General features: G+C 35.5%; 1 protein-coding gene across 1 annotated transcript in view; it reads right to left on the minus strand.

Annotated features, from left to right (window-relative positions):
- Positions 1-8790: 8790 nt before the first annotated feature.
- The window catches only part of LOC145694564 (uncharacterized), an 89017-nt gene continuing 73102 nt past the window's right edge, over positions 8791-24705 (minus strand). Inside the window, exon 3 of the mRNA XM_081770897.1 lies at positions 8791-10030. Coding sequence (XP_081627023.1) covers positions 9605-10030 — 426 coding nt within the window. The 3' untranslated portion in view covers positions 8791-9604. The remainder of the gene's footprint in view (positions 10031-24705) is intronic.

A 24705-nucleotide genomic window follows, 5' to 3' on the forward strand; every position in this document is an offset into this window, starting at 1 on the left:
GGGCACTGCCTCCCCCGGAGCACTGTGAGTGCCCCTCGGGAGCAGACCAAATTATATGTCTATGGCAGGGATGCAAATAACCACTCGCCCGGGGCGAGTAGTTCATCGGTGCCGGCGAGTATTTAATATTATACGGAAGGTAAGTAAATAATTTCTATTGTGGGATGTGGGCTAGTAATTTTTTCCTTGGGCTAGTAAAATGTTGATTATTTGCATCCCTGGTCTATAGTATAATAATAAATAAAATAGTAACTTATCAGCAGCCCCTCTCCGGAATATTAAGTGTGCCCCCCTCTGGAACATCTTTCTGAAAGAAACACTGGACATATATATATGTACCATTTATTATCTTCTGTGATGATGGGGTGGATGAATTATCGATGTTACTGTTGAGCACGGCAATGTTTATTGAGGGAAGGTGCAAACCATAACACATAGCAGCTTGTTTCTTTTTTTTTTTTTTTAAAAAAAAAAGTTTACGGTATAATTGAAAATTTCCTCATCGTATGTTCATGTCCACTTCTTTAACCATTTGATGAGTTATTGTAGGAGAAGGCGTATAAAAATTTCTCATTGATTGATAATCTTTCCAATCTCTCATGTCGTGAAGATCAAAATTGAACTACTTAAACCATTCAAACCATTTTAGAATCATATGAGCCTCATTCCGTATGTCTTTGGAAATTTTGCGCCCCGCAACGCAAAGCAAAATGTTCATTAAAACTTCTGGTTGAGTTAATCTCGGAACAAATCTGTGGAGGATAGAAGATTGATTCCAAAGAGCGGAAAGTATGAGTTTCTGTCGTTTTGTCACAAAATCAGTATATGATATAGGATATCGCTACGCGAATTTTGCGTTTCGTTGACACAAAACTGATATTGATAGAAGATCGTAAATTCTCTAAGCCCAAGCTGCATACTTGTAGGCCCTACGTTGGATAATGGTCGGAAATTGAGAATTAGAAAAATAAAGTGTAAAATACGAGTACTTTGAAGAGTAAGTTGTTAGTAAATCAACAATATTGTAACACTCCTGTTCGAGCAAGCATCCGATGTCTTTACTTGTGAGGTGCAGACGCGCGTCAATCCGTACGGTGTTTTCTGTATCCATCAACTTGCAACCCAATCACAAATATTTAATCTTCAGCTGTCGGTATCGCAGGTATGCGCAACTGCCAAAATTGAAGATGCAGTGCCGTCCTTCGGGCTTAGTCTCCATCCGCGAAGAAGTGAGCATCTGTGGCCCATTGGGTACGCCACCCCATTTTCCTAAAATGTGGGAAAATTCTCGGTTCGTGGTAATGACGTGAGTACATGGAAGGAAAATACAGATCACAACGCGAGGTGAGACTTAAGTGTAATCCTCACGTAACATAGTTTATACTATACACATAATTGTACATATTAGTAAATAATCCTAAACAAGATTTTCATAATTAAAAAAAAATACAAATCTAAAATAATTAATAAATACAGAAAGCCTTTAATCATGACTTTCTAGAAATCTACAACTGAAAGTTTGAGTATACAATTCTTCAATTTACATTTTGTATTCTGATTGGTATCGAAACCCGAGAATACCACAAGTCATACATAACATAATACTCGTCGTAACATAGTAATATTGAAGGCCATTTGTTAACAGGTAAGTATTGTATTTAATTTATAGTATTCTTTTGGAAAATGTTAGGCGTGAGATAAATAGTAAGATTTCATACATAGATATGCTTGTGTTCAAATATTATAGTTGATATTAGATATGTTACTGTTGTTCTTTTCTAAATATTTATTTTTAGAATTCCTGGATGTCTTCGTTATAGATGATTATGATGATGCCCTGTTGTCGGTAAGTACCACATTTATTTCTTTTTGCACATTAGATAGTATTATTGCTATTATCAAACTTATTTTATATTATTTTAATTATTACTATATATATATTATTTGAAATATTTTATATCATTTAAAATTCCGTAGTTATACATTCGCTTCAGTTCCCTTTCCAAGTTTCTTTGTAGCAATGCTTATATTTCCTATATTTTCATTATTTTGCTTTAGTGCATCATATAATTGTCTAATATTTATTTTTTTCTTCCTTTTAATCATTAGTAATGGCAGCAGTACCGGTTATACAGAACACATCTTCAATATATAGACACCAGGTTGATCAAATAACAGATAACATCCTACATCTCTCAGATGGATGATTTAACAGAATATAAAATATAAAACACATATCTATGATGTATGTTATGTTAGAATATAGTCGATGCATATTTTGCCTGGTATTTGAATTTTTAAAATGCGTATTCTACAGCTAAAACGGCCTAAATATTATAAATTGATTGTTTAAGATGATACATGAAATTTTGGATAAGGTTTGTTGAATTATTTATTATGTTCAGAAATTCATAATGTTGGTTATTTCTGGTTGCAAAAGAATATGGGAGAGAGAGAGATCTCTCCCAACTTAAAACTTTTAGAGCAGCCTCGCTTTCATCTTAACCTCCTGGTTACGAAAATCTTCTATAATTCTATAGTTACCTTGGTAATATAAAATTTCTTCTTATTCTGCAAACGCAGGAATAAACATATATGTCTAATTTCACTCCAAAGCACAAATGTTAATTAATTATTTTAAAATAGTATTTAATCGATTCGTGACCTTACCGCTTATATTCGCCAATATTTTAAAACGCAAAAGGATCGTTTAATAAAATCGCAAAATAGAATCTCATAGAAGTATATGCATCAATCTTAATTTTCTTCGTTTTCCACTGAAAATATCTTCAGTTACAGATTAGCAGACTTATTACCTACATTAAATTCAAACTAAAAGTATTAGACATTAAACAGATAAAATTGAACAAATAAATAGTAATATAAGAAATACATAATATGTAATGCATCCCGAACAGATAGAGAATAGGGGCGCATTACTATATGTTCTCATTTAACCAACAGTTTTCGACCTGGTACTTCTAATTGGAATTTTACTCCTTTTGTAGTTACTACTCTGGCAATTCAGATGTTCGGCAAATACTCGACAGCACAGCCGATTACAACGTACGGCCAACGTTGGTAGTTGGTTAGCCTTCCGTTTTCCTCTGTTAAACCTTTCGTTTCTCACTGTTAAGTCTTCCGTTTTCTAGGGAAGTCTCTTATCAGTTATATACAATAAATAAATCTGTCCAGCTAATAAATCCTTAAAATTTCAAATGCTTGCTGTAGCTTTAGTTAGCAGCATTCAAATCTTAAAGCAAACAACAAATGCTGCAGTTCTTGAAAGATCTCAGTTTTGTCAATTTGATATTCCATTTTAAGACTTAGACTGATAAATAAATAAGTAAAGATTAATATCACGGAATTTTACATCGGCTATTTGAACAACCATAAACTTTATTTGAGAAGCCTGAAAGAGATTGTTCTGTACATTGTTGTCAGATACAAAAATTTATATGAATTTCTTAACAATCCAATAGCATTTTTGTTTTTGCAGTGACAAGTAACGTAACTCAATTTACATGTTTACACATTACAACGTTAATTGTGTTAGACTCGTTTCAACATCACTGTACCACTACTACAATCTATTTTCTCGGGAAGTGTCTTAAGAGTTACATACAATAAATAAATCATTTTATATTTTTGAATAATTGAATCGGTGAATGGGAAAAGGATAATATTCTAAAAATAAAGAACATTCCACGATAGTAATTTCTGTAGCACTAAATATTCAATCTCATTACACCTCAAATCTCAAATGTCCCATATATATATATATATATATATATATATATATATATATATATATATATATATATATATATATATATATATATATATATATATATATTGTATAAACAACGATATTTTCGGTTAGCGATTTTGTTTTCCGTTTTCTAAAAGTGAATTGTTACGAAATATTCTTTTGCACTCACCGATTGAATTGTTACCTGGCATTGTATAAAATATTAAAATGATGTTTGATAGTAGGCTACCTGGTAAAAATTGTCATTTCTTTATTTATGGGGACGATGAATAGCGGACGACGGATAGTACTTGGATATCCGAGTACTATTCGTCGTCCAATCAATGTTGCCAATTTAGCGACTTTGTCGCTAGAACTAACGACTTTTGGAAGTGTCTAACGACAATTTTTTTAATTTAGCGCCTAGCGACAAATCTAGCGACATTTAGGAATTCAAATATTTTGTTCTATATTTGTATTAAAGTTTTCAAATTTTGCAGTTTCTGATATTAATAATTACTTTTACACACTCGGTTGCACTACTGCTATGAGCAACTTACTTCGTTGGATTCATCGCTGCTATGAGGATTATGCCCTTCTTCACTGCGGTTCGGAAATCCGGGAATTTCCCGTATCTAACTAGTTGCGTAAAAGCTGGTAACCTCTTCCATTGCACAGTGCATACAGTGACAGTGACGTTGGAGAACGTTGTGCTTTTCTGGTTCAGTGTAGTGCGTGTAATTTATATATTAATTTAACTGCGGTTGTTCTTAATATAAATTATACAGAAATTTCGTGGGGTAAATTCGGTGAATTGTTCCAATACGAAAGCAACATGAATTTCCCAACCCCTCCAACAAATATAATCGTGCTCTATAAGAAGAAATGGGAAAAAGTGATCCAAAATTTCAAGTACTGTATTTGCAAACTTTTAATGCTTTATTTATTAATTTTGTATTCTTGAAAGCGCATAGTGCAGTGGTTTTGTCAAGATGGTCATTTTTTAAAGAAAAAAATACTCCAGTCTTCATGAAAAATACATGAAAAATATCTTAATTATTTTAATTCCTTTGTAATATTGTATAGCGACTTCTTTAGCAACTTGGCAGGAGGCGTTTAGCGATTTCTAGCGACTTTAGAGCACTAAACTAGCGACATTTCACACTGGCGAGTTGGCAACAGTGCGTCCAATGTCATTTGTCCATTCCTACTCGTAGTCTATATTGACACCCTTGTAGTTCACATGCTAATATTCTTGTAGTTAATGAGTAGAAATTTTGATACATCAGTCTATAATAAATCTTCGAAAAAGTTGAAAGAAAAAATCGAACAAGTTACAAACCACAGTCAAAATTTACGACTTTCATTGTTATCTCCAGGAATAATAGTATTATCTCAAAGCAACATGGCACAAACGTTTGTTAAAGTTTAGGAACACATTGCCTTTGTTCTTCGTCTGTTCCAGCTATCATCACTGTCCAAACATCAAACTACCCTTCCTTCAGATCTGAATAAGCATGCATCATGGAAAGACCTGCTACGTTAGTAGGAACAAACATGATACAACATAATATAACAACATTGTATCATGTTATATCATTTATTATATTAGTCAGCCTTCAAATTTTGACTAGCTACTTCGCATACTTCCATCAGTCAATCACTATTATTGAGTTGAGTTTGGTGAAGCTTAGTATCCGCGATTTCCGGAAACAGCTATAATTTCAAAACTAGGCATTTTTAAAGGAAGTTCATTTAGCATTCAACTCTGTTATCATGGTTATTCTCTAATATCAAAACAGCCTTAGTGTAACTACAGTTGGTGGTCAAAGCTAGTGTTTTTAATTGTAATGTCTGGCAGCAGTACTCGTGGATTGTAAAGGCTTTTCTTTACTATCTACTCGAAGCCGAGAATTAGGCGCGTAAGTATCGACAAAGCATGCGACAGTTGACCGCCAGCTTACTTTGGGCTCATAAGTATTACAAGTAGTAAACACCATTAAGCATTCCTGTTTTCCTTAATCTATAATATTACTCCTTGGAACTGGATTACACAAATAGTTTTAATAATAATAATAATAATAATAATAATAATAATAATAATAATAATAATAATAATAATAATAATAATAATAATAATAATGACGTAATTGAAATTCTTTATAATAATATTGTATAAAAATCAAAATTCCTATTTTATTTTAGCTGTTAGCCCTGTGAAGTCTGCTCTATTACGGACTTGATCGAAATTAAGAATCTTGGGCATCCATCCACGGTTGCTCAGTAATATTTTTTTTTTTTTTTTTAAGTGAGGGAATATTACGGACTTGATCGAAATTTTTTCAATTTCGAAAATCAAATTGTAATATTATTTTAATGTGTAACAATATCACCTTGGAAAAATCAAGTAACATAAATAAGTATAATTACATACTTGAAGAAGGATACCAAAAAACCCAAACAATTATATAACAAATACATTATGTCTGTAAAAAAAAATGTGAAAGCAGTGTTTTCCCGCATACGTCACGGAAATTATTATTTCATAGTCTAGAATGCACTGGTTCTGTTATGGTTCCTAGACCAGGGTATTCAATTCTATTCAGTAATTGAGACTCGGTCGTAGTTTCGTCTCGTCTCAACTCGCTTTACTAAGTCGGACAGTATCGGGCCGGTGGTACAATTATATTGACCATTGTAGAAACGCGAACATATTGTCGTCGTTCCTAAATAACATCAATAAATCTAAAAATGTAAGTTGCATATTACATGGTTTTCTGTCACACTCTTACATATGATTATGGCAGGACAGCACATATCAATTAAAACCTCATAACCGTAGGTTATGATAAACCCGGATCAATTACCTCTTCAATTGTTCTTTTAATCATTCTTATAGGTATTTCAATGGTTCAGTCAACTTAATTTATTACCATTATTTCAATTATTGCAATTAATTTTAATTATTGCAAAGGTTACAATGACAACTGTCATATTGCTTTGTCGCAAGAATACTGGTTATAAGTTTTCTATGTGATTGGCCAAGGCATTGCATTTCAATGTGTCAATTATTACTGTTCATGCACATCTCATAATATATTTGAGTTATCTAACTCACGAGTATTTTACTCACTGTGGATAACCCATATACTTATTAACAAACGTATTTGGATTAAAATAGCCCTGTGAGGGATTCATCCACAAGGTATTGTAGTTATCATAATAAAATGAGATAGCCTAGGGCAATTACTGTGTAGTTATTATATCTACTCATAAGTAACTCTTTATCCCTGATCTCTTTGCATATAGGTTTCCACTATCATACTAAAGTAACCAATGGATACGAATAAAATATTATTGACTATCTTTTAACAACATTAATTATCACTTTCTCCGTCTGTATCCGTGATTAATTATCACGTTACCCGTGATAGCACATAACTCGCGGAAATGAGATGAAGGCTACATTTCCAGCTCCTGTTTGAAGTATGCAGTGTGAAATACGGTATGTTCCTCTTTGAGTCAAGTGTTGTTGGTATCTTTGGAATGCAGTTGTTATCTTTGTATTAATTTGGAACATAAGTTCATTACTGCAGTAGATTTGCAGTATTAACTGCCAATAGCATGGGGAAAAGTAAATAATGTTAATATTTATTAATCCTTTTACTTTAATTATTAGTTAAGAATGACATTTTATTTATTTCAGTTCTAATGATATTTGCCGATCAAAATCAGGTTGCTTCCCACGCAAAATCGTACAGAACTTACCCATAATGCACCATGGTTTCGGTCTCGAGCAGAAGAAGACGCACGACATTTACTTGAACTCTCTAACGTTGATTAAGCAATAAGTAATCCAGATAATTTTATAATACCAATACTATAGTCACCATTCAAAATTGGTTTATATCTTTCAAGAATTCAGTAATTTTAACAAAACAAAGAGATTAACTATTTTGCACAGTTTTGCGACGCCATTTTGTCTTCCTTTGTCATCATTCAAACTTATACTTTTGTTTTTAATTATTCAACCGATAAGCCAAATTCACACAGAAGTCAAATTGCATAAAACAAAGATTTGAAACATCACTTGATATTATTACACTATAATTTTGTTTTTCTTTCACTTTTGATGTGTTGCTGTAATCACAAATGTCTTAAGAGCTCTTTGCAAAAAAATTCGAACAGAGAAGAAATAATTTTCAACATAAGGCTCAAATACTTTTTATGGTTAACTATAAAACAATATTTGTACGAAGCGTTAAGTTAGAGACAGGTGTGAGTAACATATCTATCAAATTATAACAAAATTAATCAAAACGCAGTGAAATTCCAATTATTCGAATAAATGATTTCCGGAAGAAATCCGGATATGCAGAAATCCGGATAATTGGAGTAATCATCAAACAGAAGTTATGTTACTAGTAGAACTTGGATTTCTTAGATCCATGAAGTTCGCCAAATTTAAACATACTTTTATGCCCTAAAATGCCAAAATATAACAAAATGACCCTGAAAAATAAATAAATAGTTATCAAAAGTTCCTAAGCATAGTAATTTCTTAAGAAGTTAAAGTTATTTTGTCTTGAATAAATATCTTTAGGTTCTGAAACATCTTTTTGTTGACCTGATAATGAAAAAAGAAGAATGGCTCTCTTCTCGTTCTAAATGCTAGCAAATATATTTCTGAACAATAAGTGAAGCTCACGTAAAATATCACCAAAAAATTATTTTGTATCACTTCGGGTCAGAATGTAATCTTAAGCTGAAATGTAGTTCAAATAGTAATTTATATGAGAAATAAAATTTGTATTTTTGAGTTCACAAGAGTCAATAATATGCTTTTATTTAATTACTTATTTAATTAGACATGTAAAAAGTTGTCAGGATGGAAATATAGCAGGTCATAAAAATCCGAACCTTAATTATGAGATATAAAATTTTCTTATTTTTTTTTTTTTTAAAAAAAAGAGGATGTTGAAACCTAATGTGTGTTGAAAATATGATCACTTCTACTACAAAGATTTTAAAAAAAAAAAAAAAAATGCAGTACGCACTTACATACGTTTAGAGGTAATCTTCAAAATTTCGTAATCTTAGTCAAATATAATGTAAGAAGGGTCGAATTTGAAATTATTTCCACAGTAATTTCGCACAAAAGTTTTTTTATACAGGTAAATTTTCAAGTTGTAAATTTTTTTTAAAAAAAAATGTTGTATCATCTGGCTTAAGCTCTTACAAAACGAACTCTTTCAGTCTTTTACAAAACATGTAAAGTATATACCATGTAAAAATTAGTAATTGTTCACTATAGCCCTGCATACTCATATAGAAAATCACTTACAGGGTGAGTAATAAACATCGATATACGTTTGATCATATCGAGAGTTGAGAGCATATGATTCACAGACAAACGAAATATTGTCATTTGAAAGATAAGTTTTAAAGCATATGACAATACTTGGCATTATCTTATTTTTATTGTTACGAAATGTTCTCCGCTCACGTTTGCACATAGGTAATATTGAAAGTCGACCATTGCATTATGGAAATGAGAACAAAAATATTACGAATTGCTGTCTGAAGTGCTTGCAAGTGAAAAGTTTGTTTCCTTCAAACAACTCCGATATCAATAGACTATTAGATCTGGAGATATTTCTGACCATCTTCCTCCTTCCAGTTCACTCATTTGGCAAAGTACACTCATTCACTTCTCTTGCCATTATAAGAAAATATCTTTCAAATGCCACTGTTAAGTTTTCGTTAATCAAAATGCTGTCAGTACTCTATATGATCGAACATGAAGCTATATTTCAGCATCATACTGTCTTTTCTATCAATGTCAATATATATTCACTTTTCTTTCCTCTTAATTGGCTCCAAAGGAGCATATTTGTTAGTGATATGCAACGGTCTATGCTTTCGTGTGTGTGGATCGAAATGACCATCATTTTGAATGGACCATTGTTTGAGTAAACTTATTTCCTCTGGTCTATGCGAGGGAATTCTTGGAGGAGGAGCCAGTGACGATGTGGTTGATAAGGCACTTCCGTTCCTTTCGAGAAGAACATCACTCGGACGTCGGGGAGGAATATCCACATCAGGACAATGGTTGATCCGAATTGTTGGTTGATTTTGTTCCTGATTTTCTTCTAGAACTTCTTCGACGGATTCTGCGCAATAACGACGCCAAGCGGTACGGTCGAGGGACTTTCCGAGAATTTGAGGAGGAGGACTACCTATCACACGTGGATGAATGGAATCCCTTCTAGAATCAACCTGTGAAGTAGAGATATTACTTTCAGTAACTATATGTAAAGAAACATAGAAACTAAAACTGTATTACATACAAAAGTAGGGCAAATAAACATCAAAAAGAAACATACAATTTCAATGCTATGTAGGGAATATATTTTAAGTCATAGATATACTTTTTTGGAACAACTTCAGTCAACTTGAAGTGCATATGCACCAACTGTTTTCTTTGAATTGAAATTACACGCCATTGGAAAGTACGGTATGCGCATATAATGTACTAATGTACTATCATCCTTAACTTACCTTTTTATATTTTCCTTTAGTGGTTATAGAATACCTTAGTGTAGAATATTACTGTCATCATATGACGTACTTCAAATGAATAGGAAAAAAAAAGTTATAAGGAATGGAACTTTGATTTTTCTTTTCTTTCTTTTCTTTTTTTTTAAGACAAAGAAGACTTTATTTTGAGAAACTGCTTAGCTAGGTATCACATCCAATTACTTATATGGTTTTCAATAGATCTAAAGGTCATAAGCATCATCGTTTACATCAATTTGATATCTCAAATCTTTGCGGAGATATAACAAACATGGTTATAAATTGCTAAAACTCTTTTCAAATAACGTATTGAAAATCAAGATATTTATAATTGATTATTGCCTTCCTCTGCTTCTATAATACAGGACAAGTGAAATTGATGGATCCTATTTCAGAAATTTATTCTGTGAAAGCAACTAAACATATGCTATTGTGAGACATGTGCTAAAGAAAGGTAAATTGTCAAAATTTTCTTCAAACATATCACATGTTCTATTTAAGTATCTTGCGTACAGGTGCTTGGGGTCCCTGGTTCGATCCCAGCTCGCGCCGTGTGGACTTTGTGGTGGACAAACACCGTGCTCGTGGGTTTTCTCTGGGTTCTCCCGTTTCCTCCCACTTTCTTCATTCCAGCGTTTTATTCATTTCTCATCATCACCGTCTCCTTTAGCCTAACCGGCATAAACATGGGACGTAAAACTTCATTTCAATTAGATTTCAGATTTTCAATAAGATTTCATTTCCTTTTTACGTTCCACTGTCTCTTCCCCAGTCGACAGCCAGCCAGTCGAGTTTCGTTTACAGATGCAGCCCGCATCTTTTGAAATGTTCATACCACTTACGAATGGCTTTCTACGGATGCGCACGAGACGAGTCGAGACAGGATTTTCCTGACAAAATTCGAGTCGAGACGCGGCTCTTCTAATAGAAAAATATACATTTTTCGAGTCTAGACATCACTTTCACAGCATATTTTCGAGACGAGACAGCCACAAATCTTGTCTCGTGCGCATCCCTATGGCTTTCCCAGATGTCTAGTAAAGACAAAAATGCCGTTGCAGACTTGTTTACGTGATAATCAAGCACACAAAAAGATCTCTGTTATCGTCAACGCCATTTTCTTTAACTGTTCGCTGGTGACTCCTAGCGGTAGAAAATGGAAACACTGCATGGAAACTAAACTTTGGAAGTTAACCTTCTGAAGCGTGTGTCTCACAATAACGTATGCTTATTAGCTGTCAAAGAATACAATTCTGAAATGAAATGAAATTTCTGAGTTTTATGTCCCACGGTTATGCCGGTTAGGCTAAAGGAGACGGTGATTATGAGAGATGAGTGAAATGGTGGAATGAAGAAAGTGAGAGGAAACGGGAGAACCCCGAGAAAACCCACGAGCACGGTGTTTGTCCACCACAAAGTTCACTTGGCGGGGGCTGGGATCGAACCCGGGACCCCAAGCACCAGAGGTGAACGCTCTACCACTGAGCCACCGCGCACCCAATACATTTCTGAAATCAGGTCAATCAATTTGACTTGCCCTGTATTACAGCAATATTTTTTTGGTAGTTAAAATCACAAGTTCTCACAATTTCACAATAAGCATGTTGCAAAGTATTAATATTACATCTCTACAAAGGCTTGACATACCCAACTACTATAATCTGCGTCATGATCTTTACGTCTATTGAAAATCATTTAAGTGACCAGATGTTACACTCATTTGAGCATTTTTTTTTTTTTTTTTAATAAAGCCTTTTGATTAAGGTAAAATTTCGAATTTCTTCTAACTTTGTTCCTATTTATTCACATGCATCGTATTATCATCATACATGGTAAAAAGTATTTAAAAACCGTTTAAACTTTGTGCACCCAAAAACATTGTTTCGTAGAAACGAGAATGTAAAATTCTTGCTCATGATAAACGGTAGAAGAGTAAAGGTAATTGTACTACAAAGCAGAATTCAAATTTATACTGTTGTTTTCCTTGTGAGTGAGAATTGCCAAATCTCGTTTTTGAGTTAAAAAAATCGATGACCACATAAGAAAAGATTCTCAAATTTAAGGAAGTACTATAGCATTGACCGCGTGAATTGGGAATTGTTGTTGGGAGTTCTAACAAAGATAGGGTTGGAATGGAAAGATAGAAGACTCATAAGAAACTTATACATGAACCAACAAATAAGTGTTAGGATAGGGGAAGAACTGACGGAAGAGAGTGCAATTGGAAGGGGAGTTCGACAAGGATGCTGCCTCTCGCCAACACTATTTAATGTCTATCTAGAAGAAATAGTGAAAAAGAGCCTACATGATGATGTTGGCATTTCGGTAGGAGGTAGAATGATTAGATGCATAAGATTTGCAGACGATATGGCGCTTGTTGCAGAATCTGAAAAGAAAATCAATAAAATGTTAGAAAAAATGAGAAAGGGCTTTGAAGAATATGGGATGAAAATAAATGTTAGAAAGACAAAAGCCATGGTGATTGGAACGAAGGGGTCTGTGTCAAATATAAAAGTAGGAGGGGAGAAAATAGAACAAGTGAATAGTTTTCGATACCTGGGTAGTGTTCTTAGTAATTACATGAAATGCGAAGTGTAATAAAAGCAAGGATAGGAATGGCGAAAGAAGCCTTTAAAAGAAAGAAAAGTCTGTTTTGTGGGACCTTGAACAAAGAGTTGAGAAAAAGACTCATAAAATGCTTCGTGTGGAGTGTTGTACTGTATGGGGCGGAAACGTGGACATTACGTAAAGGTGACGAAAATTGACTGGAAGCCTTCGAAATGTGGGTGTGGAGAAGAATGGAAAGAATTAGTTGGGTCGAGCGGAAAACGAATGAGAGAGTGTTAGAAATGGTGGGTGAGAAAAGAACACTTTTAGATATTATTAGGAAGAGGAAGAGAAACTGGTTGGGACATTGCCTAAGAAGAGATTGTATCATGAGGGACGTCCTAGAGGGTATGGTGGCGGGAAAGAGAGGGAGGGGGCGAAAGAGACTACAATTAATGGATGATATTAAAACAGAAAGATCATAGACGCGAAGACGAAAAGGTTAGCGGAGGACCGTGGAGCATGGAAGCTTCTCAGCTGCGGCAAGTAACGTGCCAATAAAGGCAGAATACCTATGATGATGATAGCATTGTAGTACTCGATACTAAGATACTTTGTCTTTGTATTGTCCCGACTGTCTCACTAGCGTTAATACTGATGTAGAGGACCTCAAAATTTTTAAGTTTGTAATATTGTAGCGTCCTTAGTACGTAAAACCGGATAATAAACGTGATACACAATCTGAAAAATGTAACTTTACGTTTGTTTGGCAACAAGACAATGTCACATCCACATTATAGAAAATTTCAGCACTTTTTATCTACAAGAACTGGGTAAAGAAAGTAATCGCAATTGTTATAATTCGTACCTGGCTTCATGCACAGAACACTTGTTACATTCCTCCAATGTAATCGTCTCCATCTTTATCACCTTCTGCCACACGTGTAGAAGACAACGTACACCATCCAGAGATGGCGTGGGTCAATGAAAACTTGACCTATGACCCACTGATCCACCACCCACCGTGACTTATGACCCACTGGACTCACAACTAACCGGGACCCACTCTGACTCACAACCCACCATGGTCTACTACCCACCGTGACCCACTGTGACCCATCACGCACCAAAACACATCGGCATTAACTCTGACCCATGATTGACACGTTCTTCTCCACTGACTAAAGAGTTTACAGTTGTAATAAAACAATGGCTTGTGAAGTTATCATTAATCGGAGTTTGAATTTCTACGGTCAATCGCTCAAGCACCGCTCTGTTACAATACCGGTGGGTCTGACTTTTATAATATAAAATGGTAAAGTATTTGTCATGAGCCACGCCAATGTAAAGGAGAGCGGGAAACAGTGTAAAATTCGATTGTCTCGAAAGCCAAGTATTAAGTCCTATTGCTGTTACCACAATTACAAATATCAATATCCATAACTGCCTAAAGTTCCTTTTTCACTTAGATATACTCATCTCAGGGAGGTAAATCGAAACAAATGAAAAAGGAAGAAAAATGGAGGCCTTGAAAGTAAAACACAGACAAATTCCCCAGTATTCAGAAGATGCTCTCTATAATGCACTGAGCAGAGTAGGGCGGTGCGTCCGAGTGAGTCACGTCCTGTCGGCTCAGAACGCACTAACCTACTCACAAATATTGACTCACGACCCACTAACCCAGTCTATCTCTGTTGTACAGCACCATTTTTTTAAAGGTTTATAACAATTGTTTTTGTCGGATTTCTCGCAATTTACATATGAGGATTTACACTCGTCCATATCATTTTATTATTATTATTATTATTATTATTATTATTATTATTATTATTATTAATAATAATAATAATAATAATAATAATAATAATAATAATAATGAATGGAACTACTACTCACGCTATATTTAGAAGATAAGTGCTGTTAGGAACAATGATATTATTCTGATCTTTATACTTCTGAAAATGATTTTAAGAAATTAAAATTAAACCAATCTTACGTCCTACGAATTTGCCCTTTAAGTTTAAGGAGGTAGCTAGATGAAACTAATGAAAACCAGTGATTATGACAGGAATTGATGGAATGAGGTTGTGGAAGGAAACGGGAGCCACTGATACAATGTTGTCCTCCTCAAACTCAATTGTCATAGAATCCAACCTAGGATACCTTGCCCTACAGATAAGGCCTCTACTATTTAGGGATCGTCCTTCCCAAAAATGATTTTAAAAATATATGTTTAAAACTATAATTCTTTCATAAGTAATACCATAAAATATAATCATGAACAGCCCGCAACTGGAGGGGGTCTAGGGGGGCCTAGCCTTCCCTAAACGTTTCGTGGCCCCTCCAGACCTCAACACAAAAAACACAATTTAGATATGTGCAAGATAATTTTTAATGACTTGGCCCCTCCTAACATATCCATGTCCTCCCCCCTCAACCTCTGTGCCTGGTTGCGGGCCTGATCATGAATGTGAAAGAAAACAATTAGAAAACTGCAGAAAATCGTATCTTGTTAATGAAATGAAATGATATGTTTCAGTTTAAAATCTTACGTTTATATCCTTCAAATAAAAGGAGACGGATGAATAAGGCAAATGAATGATGCTGGATGAATTAGTGGAATGAGCTTGTAGGAAGAAAAACGTTAAGTATCCTCGAGGAAACCCACGCACACGAAGATTCCACCACTTAGTCGTACTTCATGATTTGGTATCTGGATTGATCTTGAATTAAATCTCTTTATCATTCACTTCCCTCATTTCAAGAACCTTTATGATGTTTCTGTCGTTATATTCCATTCTTCATGATAGATTGCGTATATAAAGGTAAATGAAAACTCGAAATAAAAATATGCAAATGCACAGCAGAGACACGATAGCTCAGAGGTACAGCGTTTACTCCTGGTGCGATGGGTGTCTGGTTCGGTCCCCGGCCATGCGAGTTTGTAGTGTACAGCATCGTGTTTGTGAGTATTCTCAGGGTTATCTTGATACCTCCCATATTCTCATTCCACCAATCATGGGCGTCAATCTCGCCGGGGGACACCAGGGACGTGTTCTCTCCAATATTTGTTAAACGGTTTCCATTCCCTCGAATATTTTAAGTATCTTAATACAACTACGACGCAAAGGAGACTCAACCATGTAATAGTTTGTACGTTCACGAAACAATTTTAGACAAGTGGGTATGAAAGAAGTTTGAGTTTTGGCCCCTTCGAAGGTGGAGTAAATTTTAAAATAACAAATTGTTTCTGTTTAAATAGCGAGCAGCAAAGCAAGTTTAGTTTAGCTTTAAAAAAAAAAAAAAATTCAACTAACTTTTTCAGCTATACATTGTTAGGCTTCATTTACATTAGTTGTAAGATTATAGGCCTAAAACATGTTTTCAAAACTTTGTTGTTTCTGAGTATTCACTTCACACTGCCTTTTATCATTATTTTGTTTTTCACATACACTTGGTGTCCGTCACACACAAAGTTTGCTTTGTTTGCAAAGTTTTTGTTTGCTTTTTAAGTCAGACATGTTTTAAAATGCAATGTACGAAAACTTTTTTTTTTTAATTTTCCGGGGAGGACCATTAGATCTCCCGCTTTCTTGGGAATATTCCATACACCAGAGTCCCTCCAGTAATCTGCCCCCACAAAGTTTATGTATTGTCGACATCACCAATTATTATTTCGTGTTCATTCCCATTCATTAACCATCAGTCTATTTCCTTTAGCTTAAAGAGTACAAGCGTGATTCCTAATGTACAGCACTACAATATTTACTTCAAACCGTAATTTACATCTTTTTCTATATAAGAATCAATATACAAATACTGAAAAAAGAGGGGGAAAAAGAAATTAGGTCTGTATTTGGTTATTGGAATTTACCAGCCCTGGGTTTGATCTATCTCACATTGCTTCGCCCGTTGAGTCTAACATTGGCAATCGATACAGACATGGGCTCTAACAACCCCATGCTGCTTCTGATTGCCTTAGCTGGCAGCAACTCCAGCACCTCGCACGGACTCGACAATGATCCTTAGACCACCCCACAGGGCTAATTCCCCAGCATACATCCCTAATTTCTGGCCTCCAAGGAGCTGGATTACAGGAACACGCCACAGTTCCCAGCCGGAAGTGACTCTTTTAATTCTAATATTTATTCACTTCTCTTGGATTTTACTCGTAGTAATTACATCGACTTTTGCCAGATGGCAGTTATGCCCGGTAGATGCAGAGTATGTAGACGTTGATATCAAGCCCATCTATTAGCATCGGTACAAGTCACTTCTTTAACAATTTCTGTATGTGCATTGCTCCTCTATTGGGGAATTTCAGTGTTTTATTTATTCCTGTTCAGGAGCATAACTTATACCGAAGTTAATAGATGGCGCTAGTATCAAGAACTAGCAGAGACAATGAAAATTGTACAAATAGTGTAAAACATTCATTATATTAGTGGTATGATAAACCAGTTACTTTGCAGGAGTTAGCTCATTAGTTCCGGCACCGATATGAGAGTCGTTCAAAGATTCATTTTTGAACTAGCTGTTGAATTTGGTGTAGGAGAGACTGTTATTCACGGCTGCGTACATTGAATTCCTACGTTTTCTAACAGATGGCATAGATGTGTGTTTTCTACCTGCTTTCATGAAGGTTGCTGCTTGATCCCAAGATTTTAAAAACTTTATGTAACAAAATGGTGGTGCCTAGTCTCAGCGTTGCCAGGTCTACATGTTTGGCTGTGAATCTACAATTTTTTACAGCAATGCGGAAAACGAATTTTTGGTTGCGATCTACAGGCCACATTTTTAAAAATTTTGACAAATATATCGTTCAGTACATAAGCTTCAATGGAGTTGTTGCTAAAATAAAGAGCATGTTGAAAAGAAACAGTGGCATTTTTCAATTCAATACATTTTGTTTCAAGGGTCGATTGCTGTCAAATAATAATAATAATAATAATAATAATAATAATAATAATAATAATAATAATACAATGATGTTGAGTTCAAGAATAGTTTTTTGCTGGTCCTGTCTCTTCTCGCTTTTGAAGCATCTTCAAGACCTTTTAATGTTTTGGGACGCCTACAGTGTTTTAATGCACATTTCCGGGGGATTTTCCCGGAGTTAACCAACAAACACTCCTCCTGGAGGTAGGATAAATTAAATTGCGACTAGACCTACGCAGTGACGACGCTAAAGTGAATTGGGGGCCAGTGCCCCACAATGGTATCGACCCAGAGGCGGACTGCCCAGGCCCTCTCAAGAAAGTTAATGAAAACAATAAAGAAAGAAAGAGAGAAAAACTAAAACACAAGAAAGCTAAACAATTCGGTAGATCACTGGTTATTATGCTGCCAACACACACCCCTCTTCCATCAGTAAGTTAACTTTTTCAATAGGGCCCTTTTGTTACTGGATTTGTGGCTAGGCCCATCTTTCACTATGGTCTTTTATTATTGGAAACTGTGATTTACTTTGTGTCTGGAGCCTTGGGCCCTTCTTTCAATATATTAGGTAGTTGAAGTCCTTCTTTCATTACATTGAGCAGTTGGGGCTAGAGACCTGCACGTAGTGTTGTAAATAGAAAAAAAAACCGTTCGTATTTTTTCAGAAATGTACGTTTTTTTTAGAAAAAAAAAAACATCGTCTCTCGTTTTTTTTCTAAATTTCGTTTTTTTTTTTTTCAAATAGTCATTTGTAATGCATCTTACGTCTATTTAAGTATTAAATATTTGTATGTGGGTATAATCACCGTAAAATGCAACATAAATTAAATGCTAGATACTGATACGCTACAAATATTTTACAATTTACATGAATACCATACCTATTAACAATTCGGGTTTCAGCAGTTTTCATCAATATCAACTAAGAAATAAAAGTAGAAATGAAATTTTGTTTTTTCGTGAAAGCAGGCCTTTAATAAGTACGAAAATAATGTCACGAATGGCAGTGGTGCCCACCCCCCCTCAGGTCCATGACGCACCCCCCTGAATTGTCTATCCGTAGGTGTTCTTCCATGAAAAAAAATCTTTTCGATTAATTTTTACACCCCCTCAAACATATTTATATAGATTTAGCCCCCCCCAAATATTTCAATGACGCAGTTTGCATCATAGTCCCCCCTTGTGGGCACCCCTGCGAACAGTTAAAAATTCAAATAACTTGTCTAAAGATAAAAACATACTAATTTGCCTAATAGTATTTTTCCAAATGTCATATATAAATAATTTGTCGACAAGATATATATGATATGCAGAGCCGGCTCTACCATATATCCAACACGTGCATTTGCGTGGAGCGGCAAGTTTGGATGGTCCGGCAAAATCTGTCATAAGTATATTATTTAAATTAAATATTTCTTGTTGGAAACAGACTTCATGATGATGGTAGTTACATTTACTAAGCTGACCTTCTATTTGAATACTACATTCATAAATTATGTTTAGGTTGCATTAGTTTAAGGCCACATGGACAATGCTAAAGCAAATGGTCGAATAAATCCGAGCACAAATTGCTTGATTGTTGCCAAATGGAAGAATTCAATTCTCGAATAGTAGTGAATATCTGTTCCATTTAGTAAGTTATCACAGTTTTGATATGACAACTAGTCGTGTTTTTGTCAGAAACAAATTCCTTATCATTGAAGATAGAAACAAGTTCTTTAAAAAATGTTAACAGATATTGAAGAGAAATCAAGAAATAAAGATAAAAGAGCTAGTTGCACTGGAATTGCAAACTGATACATTGAGATTGAAGCTCGATAGTCAATTCTATAAAAAGGATTACCATCTTTCCTCTTCAGGTGTGTTTGCTTTATCTTTCACTAACATAATAGATTAATATTTAAAGAAAAAAACAGACACAATGGGATTGCATTTTTAGTAAGTATTTAAGCCTTTCTGAGTGCAACTGCACTTACCCTCCCCTTCTTGCTGGAGTAGCATAATTAAAATCATGACTTTTAAGATTTGTTCTTTCTATAGAAGGGGGAGGCGGCAAATTATGCCATTGCACGGGGCGACAAATTGCCTAGGGCCAGCCCTGATGATATGTATATACAAGACATGAATATAGGATGACACAATTTGAAGTAATGCAGGGTGTTTCAAAATTAATATTAGGGTTTTGAAACTTTGTAGTATCTATTACAATTAACTTACAATTATAAATATTATACCAAATGAAAGAGCAACTCAAACAGTTTTGTACTCACGCATGTACGTGCATTGTTTCTTCTGCCTGCCGTTAGAAAGAGCAAGCAGCAAAGATGTAGACTAGAGAGTAGAAAGTTTTTTTTTTTTTTTTTTGTGTGTGTGTGTGTGTGTGTGTGTGTGTGCTTTAATAAAGACTGAATCTGTACAGTGCAACGGTCTGTGTGAAGAATATTAAGGAGACGCTTGCAACTACGTCCTTATCGTTTGCAATTGCTACAGGTCTAAAGCCTACAAACTACGGTTTAAGTGCCAATTTCGCAAGTGAAATATTGCTGCATAACAATGAAAATTTTCTGGATCGTGTCGTCTTCAGTGATAAATCGACATTTCACCTAAGAGCTAATGTGAACACTGATAATGTTTGTATCTGGCCGTCAGCAAATCCTCAGGAGATGGTACACTTGAAACGAGAGTCCCCTAAATTGAATGTGTTTTGTGCCATATGGCGGAAAGTTTATGGGCCTTTCTCACCTATCGACTAGATGTGTGCCGTGTGACGAATGAATCTCACATTGAACAATTGTAGCAAAGACTGTTTGAGGTGCCCTTTTACTTGACGCATTGCTTATAATTGTACGTAAAATGTAATAAGTACTGTACTACGAAGACTTAAAACCCCAAAATTCATTTTGAAACACCCTGCATTTCTCACCAACAGTGTTGGAACTAAGATGTAAAAAGGAGAGAAAATTTCCTTATAAAGTTATTGTTTACAACAACGATATTATTATTAGTCGAGACTATAACTACAACAAAAACACGAATTAGTAGTCAAAAAATGTAATCAAATGTATACTCGGTGGCCCAGGTGGCCAAAGTGGCACACACGGGTGTGTCATTTGTTTAATCCACTCCTGTGTGGACACTAATTAAGATATCGGGATATTATTCTTTCAAAATATGGTTAAACTGTAGTTTATCATATTAATTTTTTTCTTCTGGTGTCGAATTTCCTTCTCAAATTTCACCCCAGTCAAAAATTCGAGAATTTTCTGATTTCGTATTTCCTTTACTTCTTTTTTCCTTGTAGCTTCCTTCGTAGTAGAAAGACATCCTTAAGACTTGCTAGGTAGATACCTCGGATGGATACCTAACTGTTGACATCAATTAGACGGGCCTGCGCGCAGTGATGCTAATTAGGGAAATTTTATTTTCCTAAAATTTGGGCAAAAAATTAGAAATTTTCGTTTATAAATCCGTACCTATACGTCCGAGTGCAAGTCAACTTACGCCAATCGAACATTTGTCCTTACGTAACAAACGCAAGTACAGATCGTTACAATGGGGTAATTAGGGAACGCACGAAAAATTCGTAATTAGGTTCTAACCCTTGATTTTCTAGTTTTTCCCTACTTTTCTGTTTACCGTAATATATTTTTGGTAATTAGAAGTTTTGTTCCTTAAATATCGTCATAATACTTGTAGGATATATTAGTGGTGTAGCAATGTTTAATTTAAGATAGTTTACGTCTGTCTGGTAGCAGTGTTACCAGCTACAGAAAATTTTAATTCCAGAATTTAGGAGCAAATTCTGAAAAAAAAAATCCCTTTTTATTTCTATTATTTCCTTCTTGTTGGCTACATTCGAAAAAATGTAACAATGTCTAACAGCCTCATCCTTAGCCTACACAGCGTACCATAAAAAGTTTCACCAGAATAATTAGGGAAAGTATAGTTGAGGTTTATAATAAACCATGTTCTGTAAATGGTAAGAAAATGGTGAATTTCTGAGGTAGAATGAGATTTTTTTTTTAATTTCTTGCTTACTTTGTTATATATCGCCATGATACTTGTAGGATATATTCTTGGAGTACTAAGGTTTATTTTCAGATAGTTTTCGTCTGTCTGATGGCAGTATTTCCAGCCAAAACAATTAATTCCCGCTTTCACGTAAAATATTCGGAAAATTTCCCTTTTCCCCTCTATTATTACCCTCTTACTGGCTACATTGAAACAAACGCACCACTACCTGAAAGCTTTCTCTTTGCCCTACAGAACGCACCATAAAAAGTTTCAATAGGACAATTAGAGAAGCTGTAGCCCCGGCATATTTGATTTTTGCTTGTGAGGCGTAAAAAGTGTCAAAATTTCATGTGTATGACAGAATTTTTTCTTTCCCTCTTTGGATGGAAGCAAGCGACTTCAGGATTTCACTGTACCTTGTCAACACACCAAAGATTATTTTAGGTGATTTGAACCCATATAGCAGGAGTGGTACTAGATACAAAAAAAAATTAAAATTCGGTTAGGGATATTTTTGTAAATTTTCACCCCTACATTTCCCTCAATAATTTCCCACCCATTGGCAACACTGTAATGCAACTTACACCAAAAAATAGTCACATCCATTTTCTAAAAAACAAGGCCTTAACAATACCAATCGAATGAATGGTTTTTGAGCAATAAGTCACTAACTGGAAATGTAGGAAAACCCCAAAAATGACCTCGGGCCGAAAGGAGTAATCACACAATTTTGCTAGTATATAGGTAAAAAGAAACAAAAGATTTGTAAGTTACGAGGGCTTCGACTCAAGTTCTGTTGATTATTTCAATAATCTGCAACGTAAATCAATAAATAATAGTTGCCAGAAAAAAACAGACATTTGAAAAAAAACATGAAAAAGAACGATGTTTTTTATTGAAAAAAAACTTCACAGAAAAAAACCGTTTTTTTACAACACTACCTGCACGGGCCGGGCCCGGCCCGCGGGCCGGGTTTGGGCGGGCCGACTGTTATTTCTTTGGGCCGGGCCGGGCTTGGGCGGGCCGAAACTGTTATTTCTTTGGGTCGGGCCGAGCTTGGGCTGGCCGACACTGATTTCTCTTCAGGTCTGGCTGCGCTGGGACCGATCAATTGCAATTCTTTAATAATTATTGACTTTCGTTAAACGATAATTGGAATAAAGCTAAACGTTGAAGAAGTGTGTCCGTGAAAAGTGTTAAAAAGAATGCAATAGCTATTTACAGTTTGTGATGCTTAGCGGCTCCACTTTCACTATAGAGGATTGCAGGCATTATGCGGTAAATTGAGCTCTGATCTTGACCTTCACTGAACTCAAAATATAACAAGAAGGGGTGGGAATGTTTTGCCTGTCGCTAAACAATATTACCATCTTCACTTTATGCTAAAAATCAATTAAGTCAGATTTTTGTTACAGGGAATGGAGTTTTTGTTCTCTCGATGACAGGCAAAGCTCTAGGAGGCAATGGTACCATTCGGGAGGTAAGCGTCAGGTTGTGAACCAGACTTTAGAAAATGTTTCTGAGGTTAGGTCAAATTTAGTACTAACTTTTGAGAAAGATTGGGGCTCGAGCTATTTTTTTTTAATTTATCGGGCCGGTGTCGGGCCAAAAGCTTTTAAAATTTATCGGGCCCAGGCCAGACTTGGGAAAATAATTTTAAAAAACTTATCGGGCCGGGCCGGGCTCGGGCCAAAAATCTCCAAAACTTTTCGGGCCCGGGCTGGGCCGGCCCTAGGTACGTTCGGGCTGGATTGGGCTCGGGCCGAAAAATTCGGCCCGTGCAGGTCTCTAGTTGGGGCCAGGGCCCTTTTTCATTATGTTGGGCAGTTTTGGCCCTGAGCCGTTTTTCATTATGTAGGGCAGTCTTTCATTATATTGGGCAGTTGGGGCCCTTCTTTCATTACATTGAGCAGTTGGTGCCCTGGGCCTTTTCCCTTATGTTGAGCAGTTGGGGTCTTGGGCCCTTTTTTCATTATGTTGGGCAGTTGGGTCCTTTCGTCGTTGGAAACTTGGGCCTGGTTTGTAACTGGGCCCATATTTAATTACAGGTTGATTGGTCCTTTATGGATGTTAAGACATCTTGTAGGCCTATACGAGTGCCACTATTTATATTTGAGCCTAACAATAAAAAAAAACTAATTTGTCATTGAAAATTGATTTGTTTTTCGACATACGAGGTGTGGCAATTAATTAAGGAGACTGCCCACCTCCTGTCGCGCAGGATATTGGGGGCAGGTAGCTAATGATGTGTTGTTGATCTTGAACCTTCATTAGCAGCCACTGTTTGTTTCATGATTCTAAAAGCTTTTCTTTTCTTTGCAGGCTTGCATGAAGAGGACAGTGTTCTGTAGTAATGCCGGAATCATGGTGAACGGTAAAGTTGAACAACGCATTAACATCAAATTTCTGGTGAAATTAAACAAAACACCGACGGAACGTTGTGCAATGTTAAAAGAGGTGTATGGTGATAATACTATATCAATTGCGCGAGTTTTCGAATGGCACAAACGATTTTCAGAAGGTAGGGAGGAGGTCGAAGATGATGAACGACCCGGCCGCCCTTTGAGTTCAAGAACGGACGAAAATATTCAAAAAATTAATGAATTTGTGCGGAAAGACAGACGTCTGAACATTCAGATGATCGCAGATATGACGAACATTAACAAAGAGACAGTAAGACAAATTTTGCATGACAATTCAAACATGACAAAAGTTTGTGCAAAAATTGTCCCGAAAAACCTCACTCAGGAACAAAAAGACATTCGAAAGACAATTTGAATACCATACCAGCGTTTCACAGTGGCAAAGGATGGGGCTCATCGCCAAATGTGGAAGTAAGTTGATCGATGCAGTCTTATGTTAATAGTCCACATCGA

Source organism: Thermobia domestica, chromosome 9 (genome assembly GCF_964235325.1).
Source record: "Thermobia domestica chromosome 9, izTheDome1.hap1.1, whole genome shotgun sequence".
NCBI classification, from domain to species: Eukaryota; Metazoa; Arthropoda; class Insecta; order Zygentoma; family Lepismatidae; genus Thermobia; species Thermobia domestica.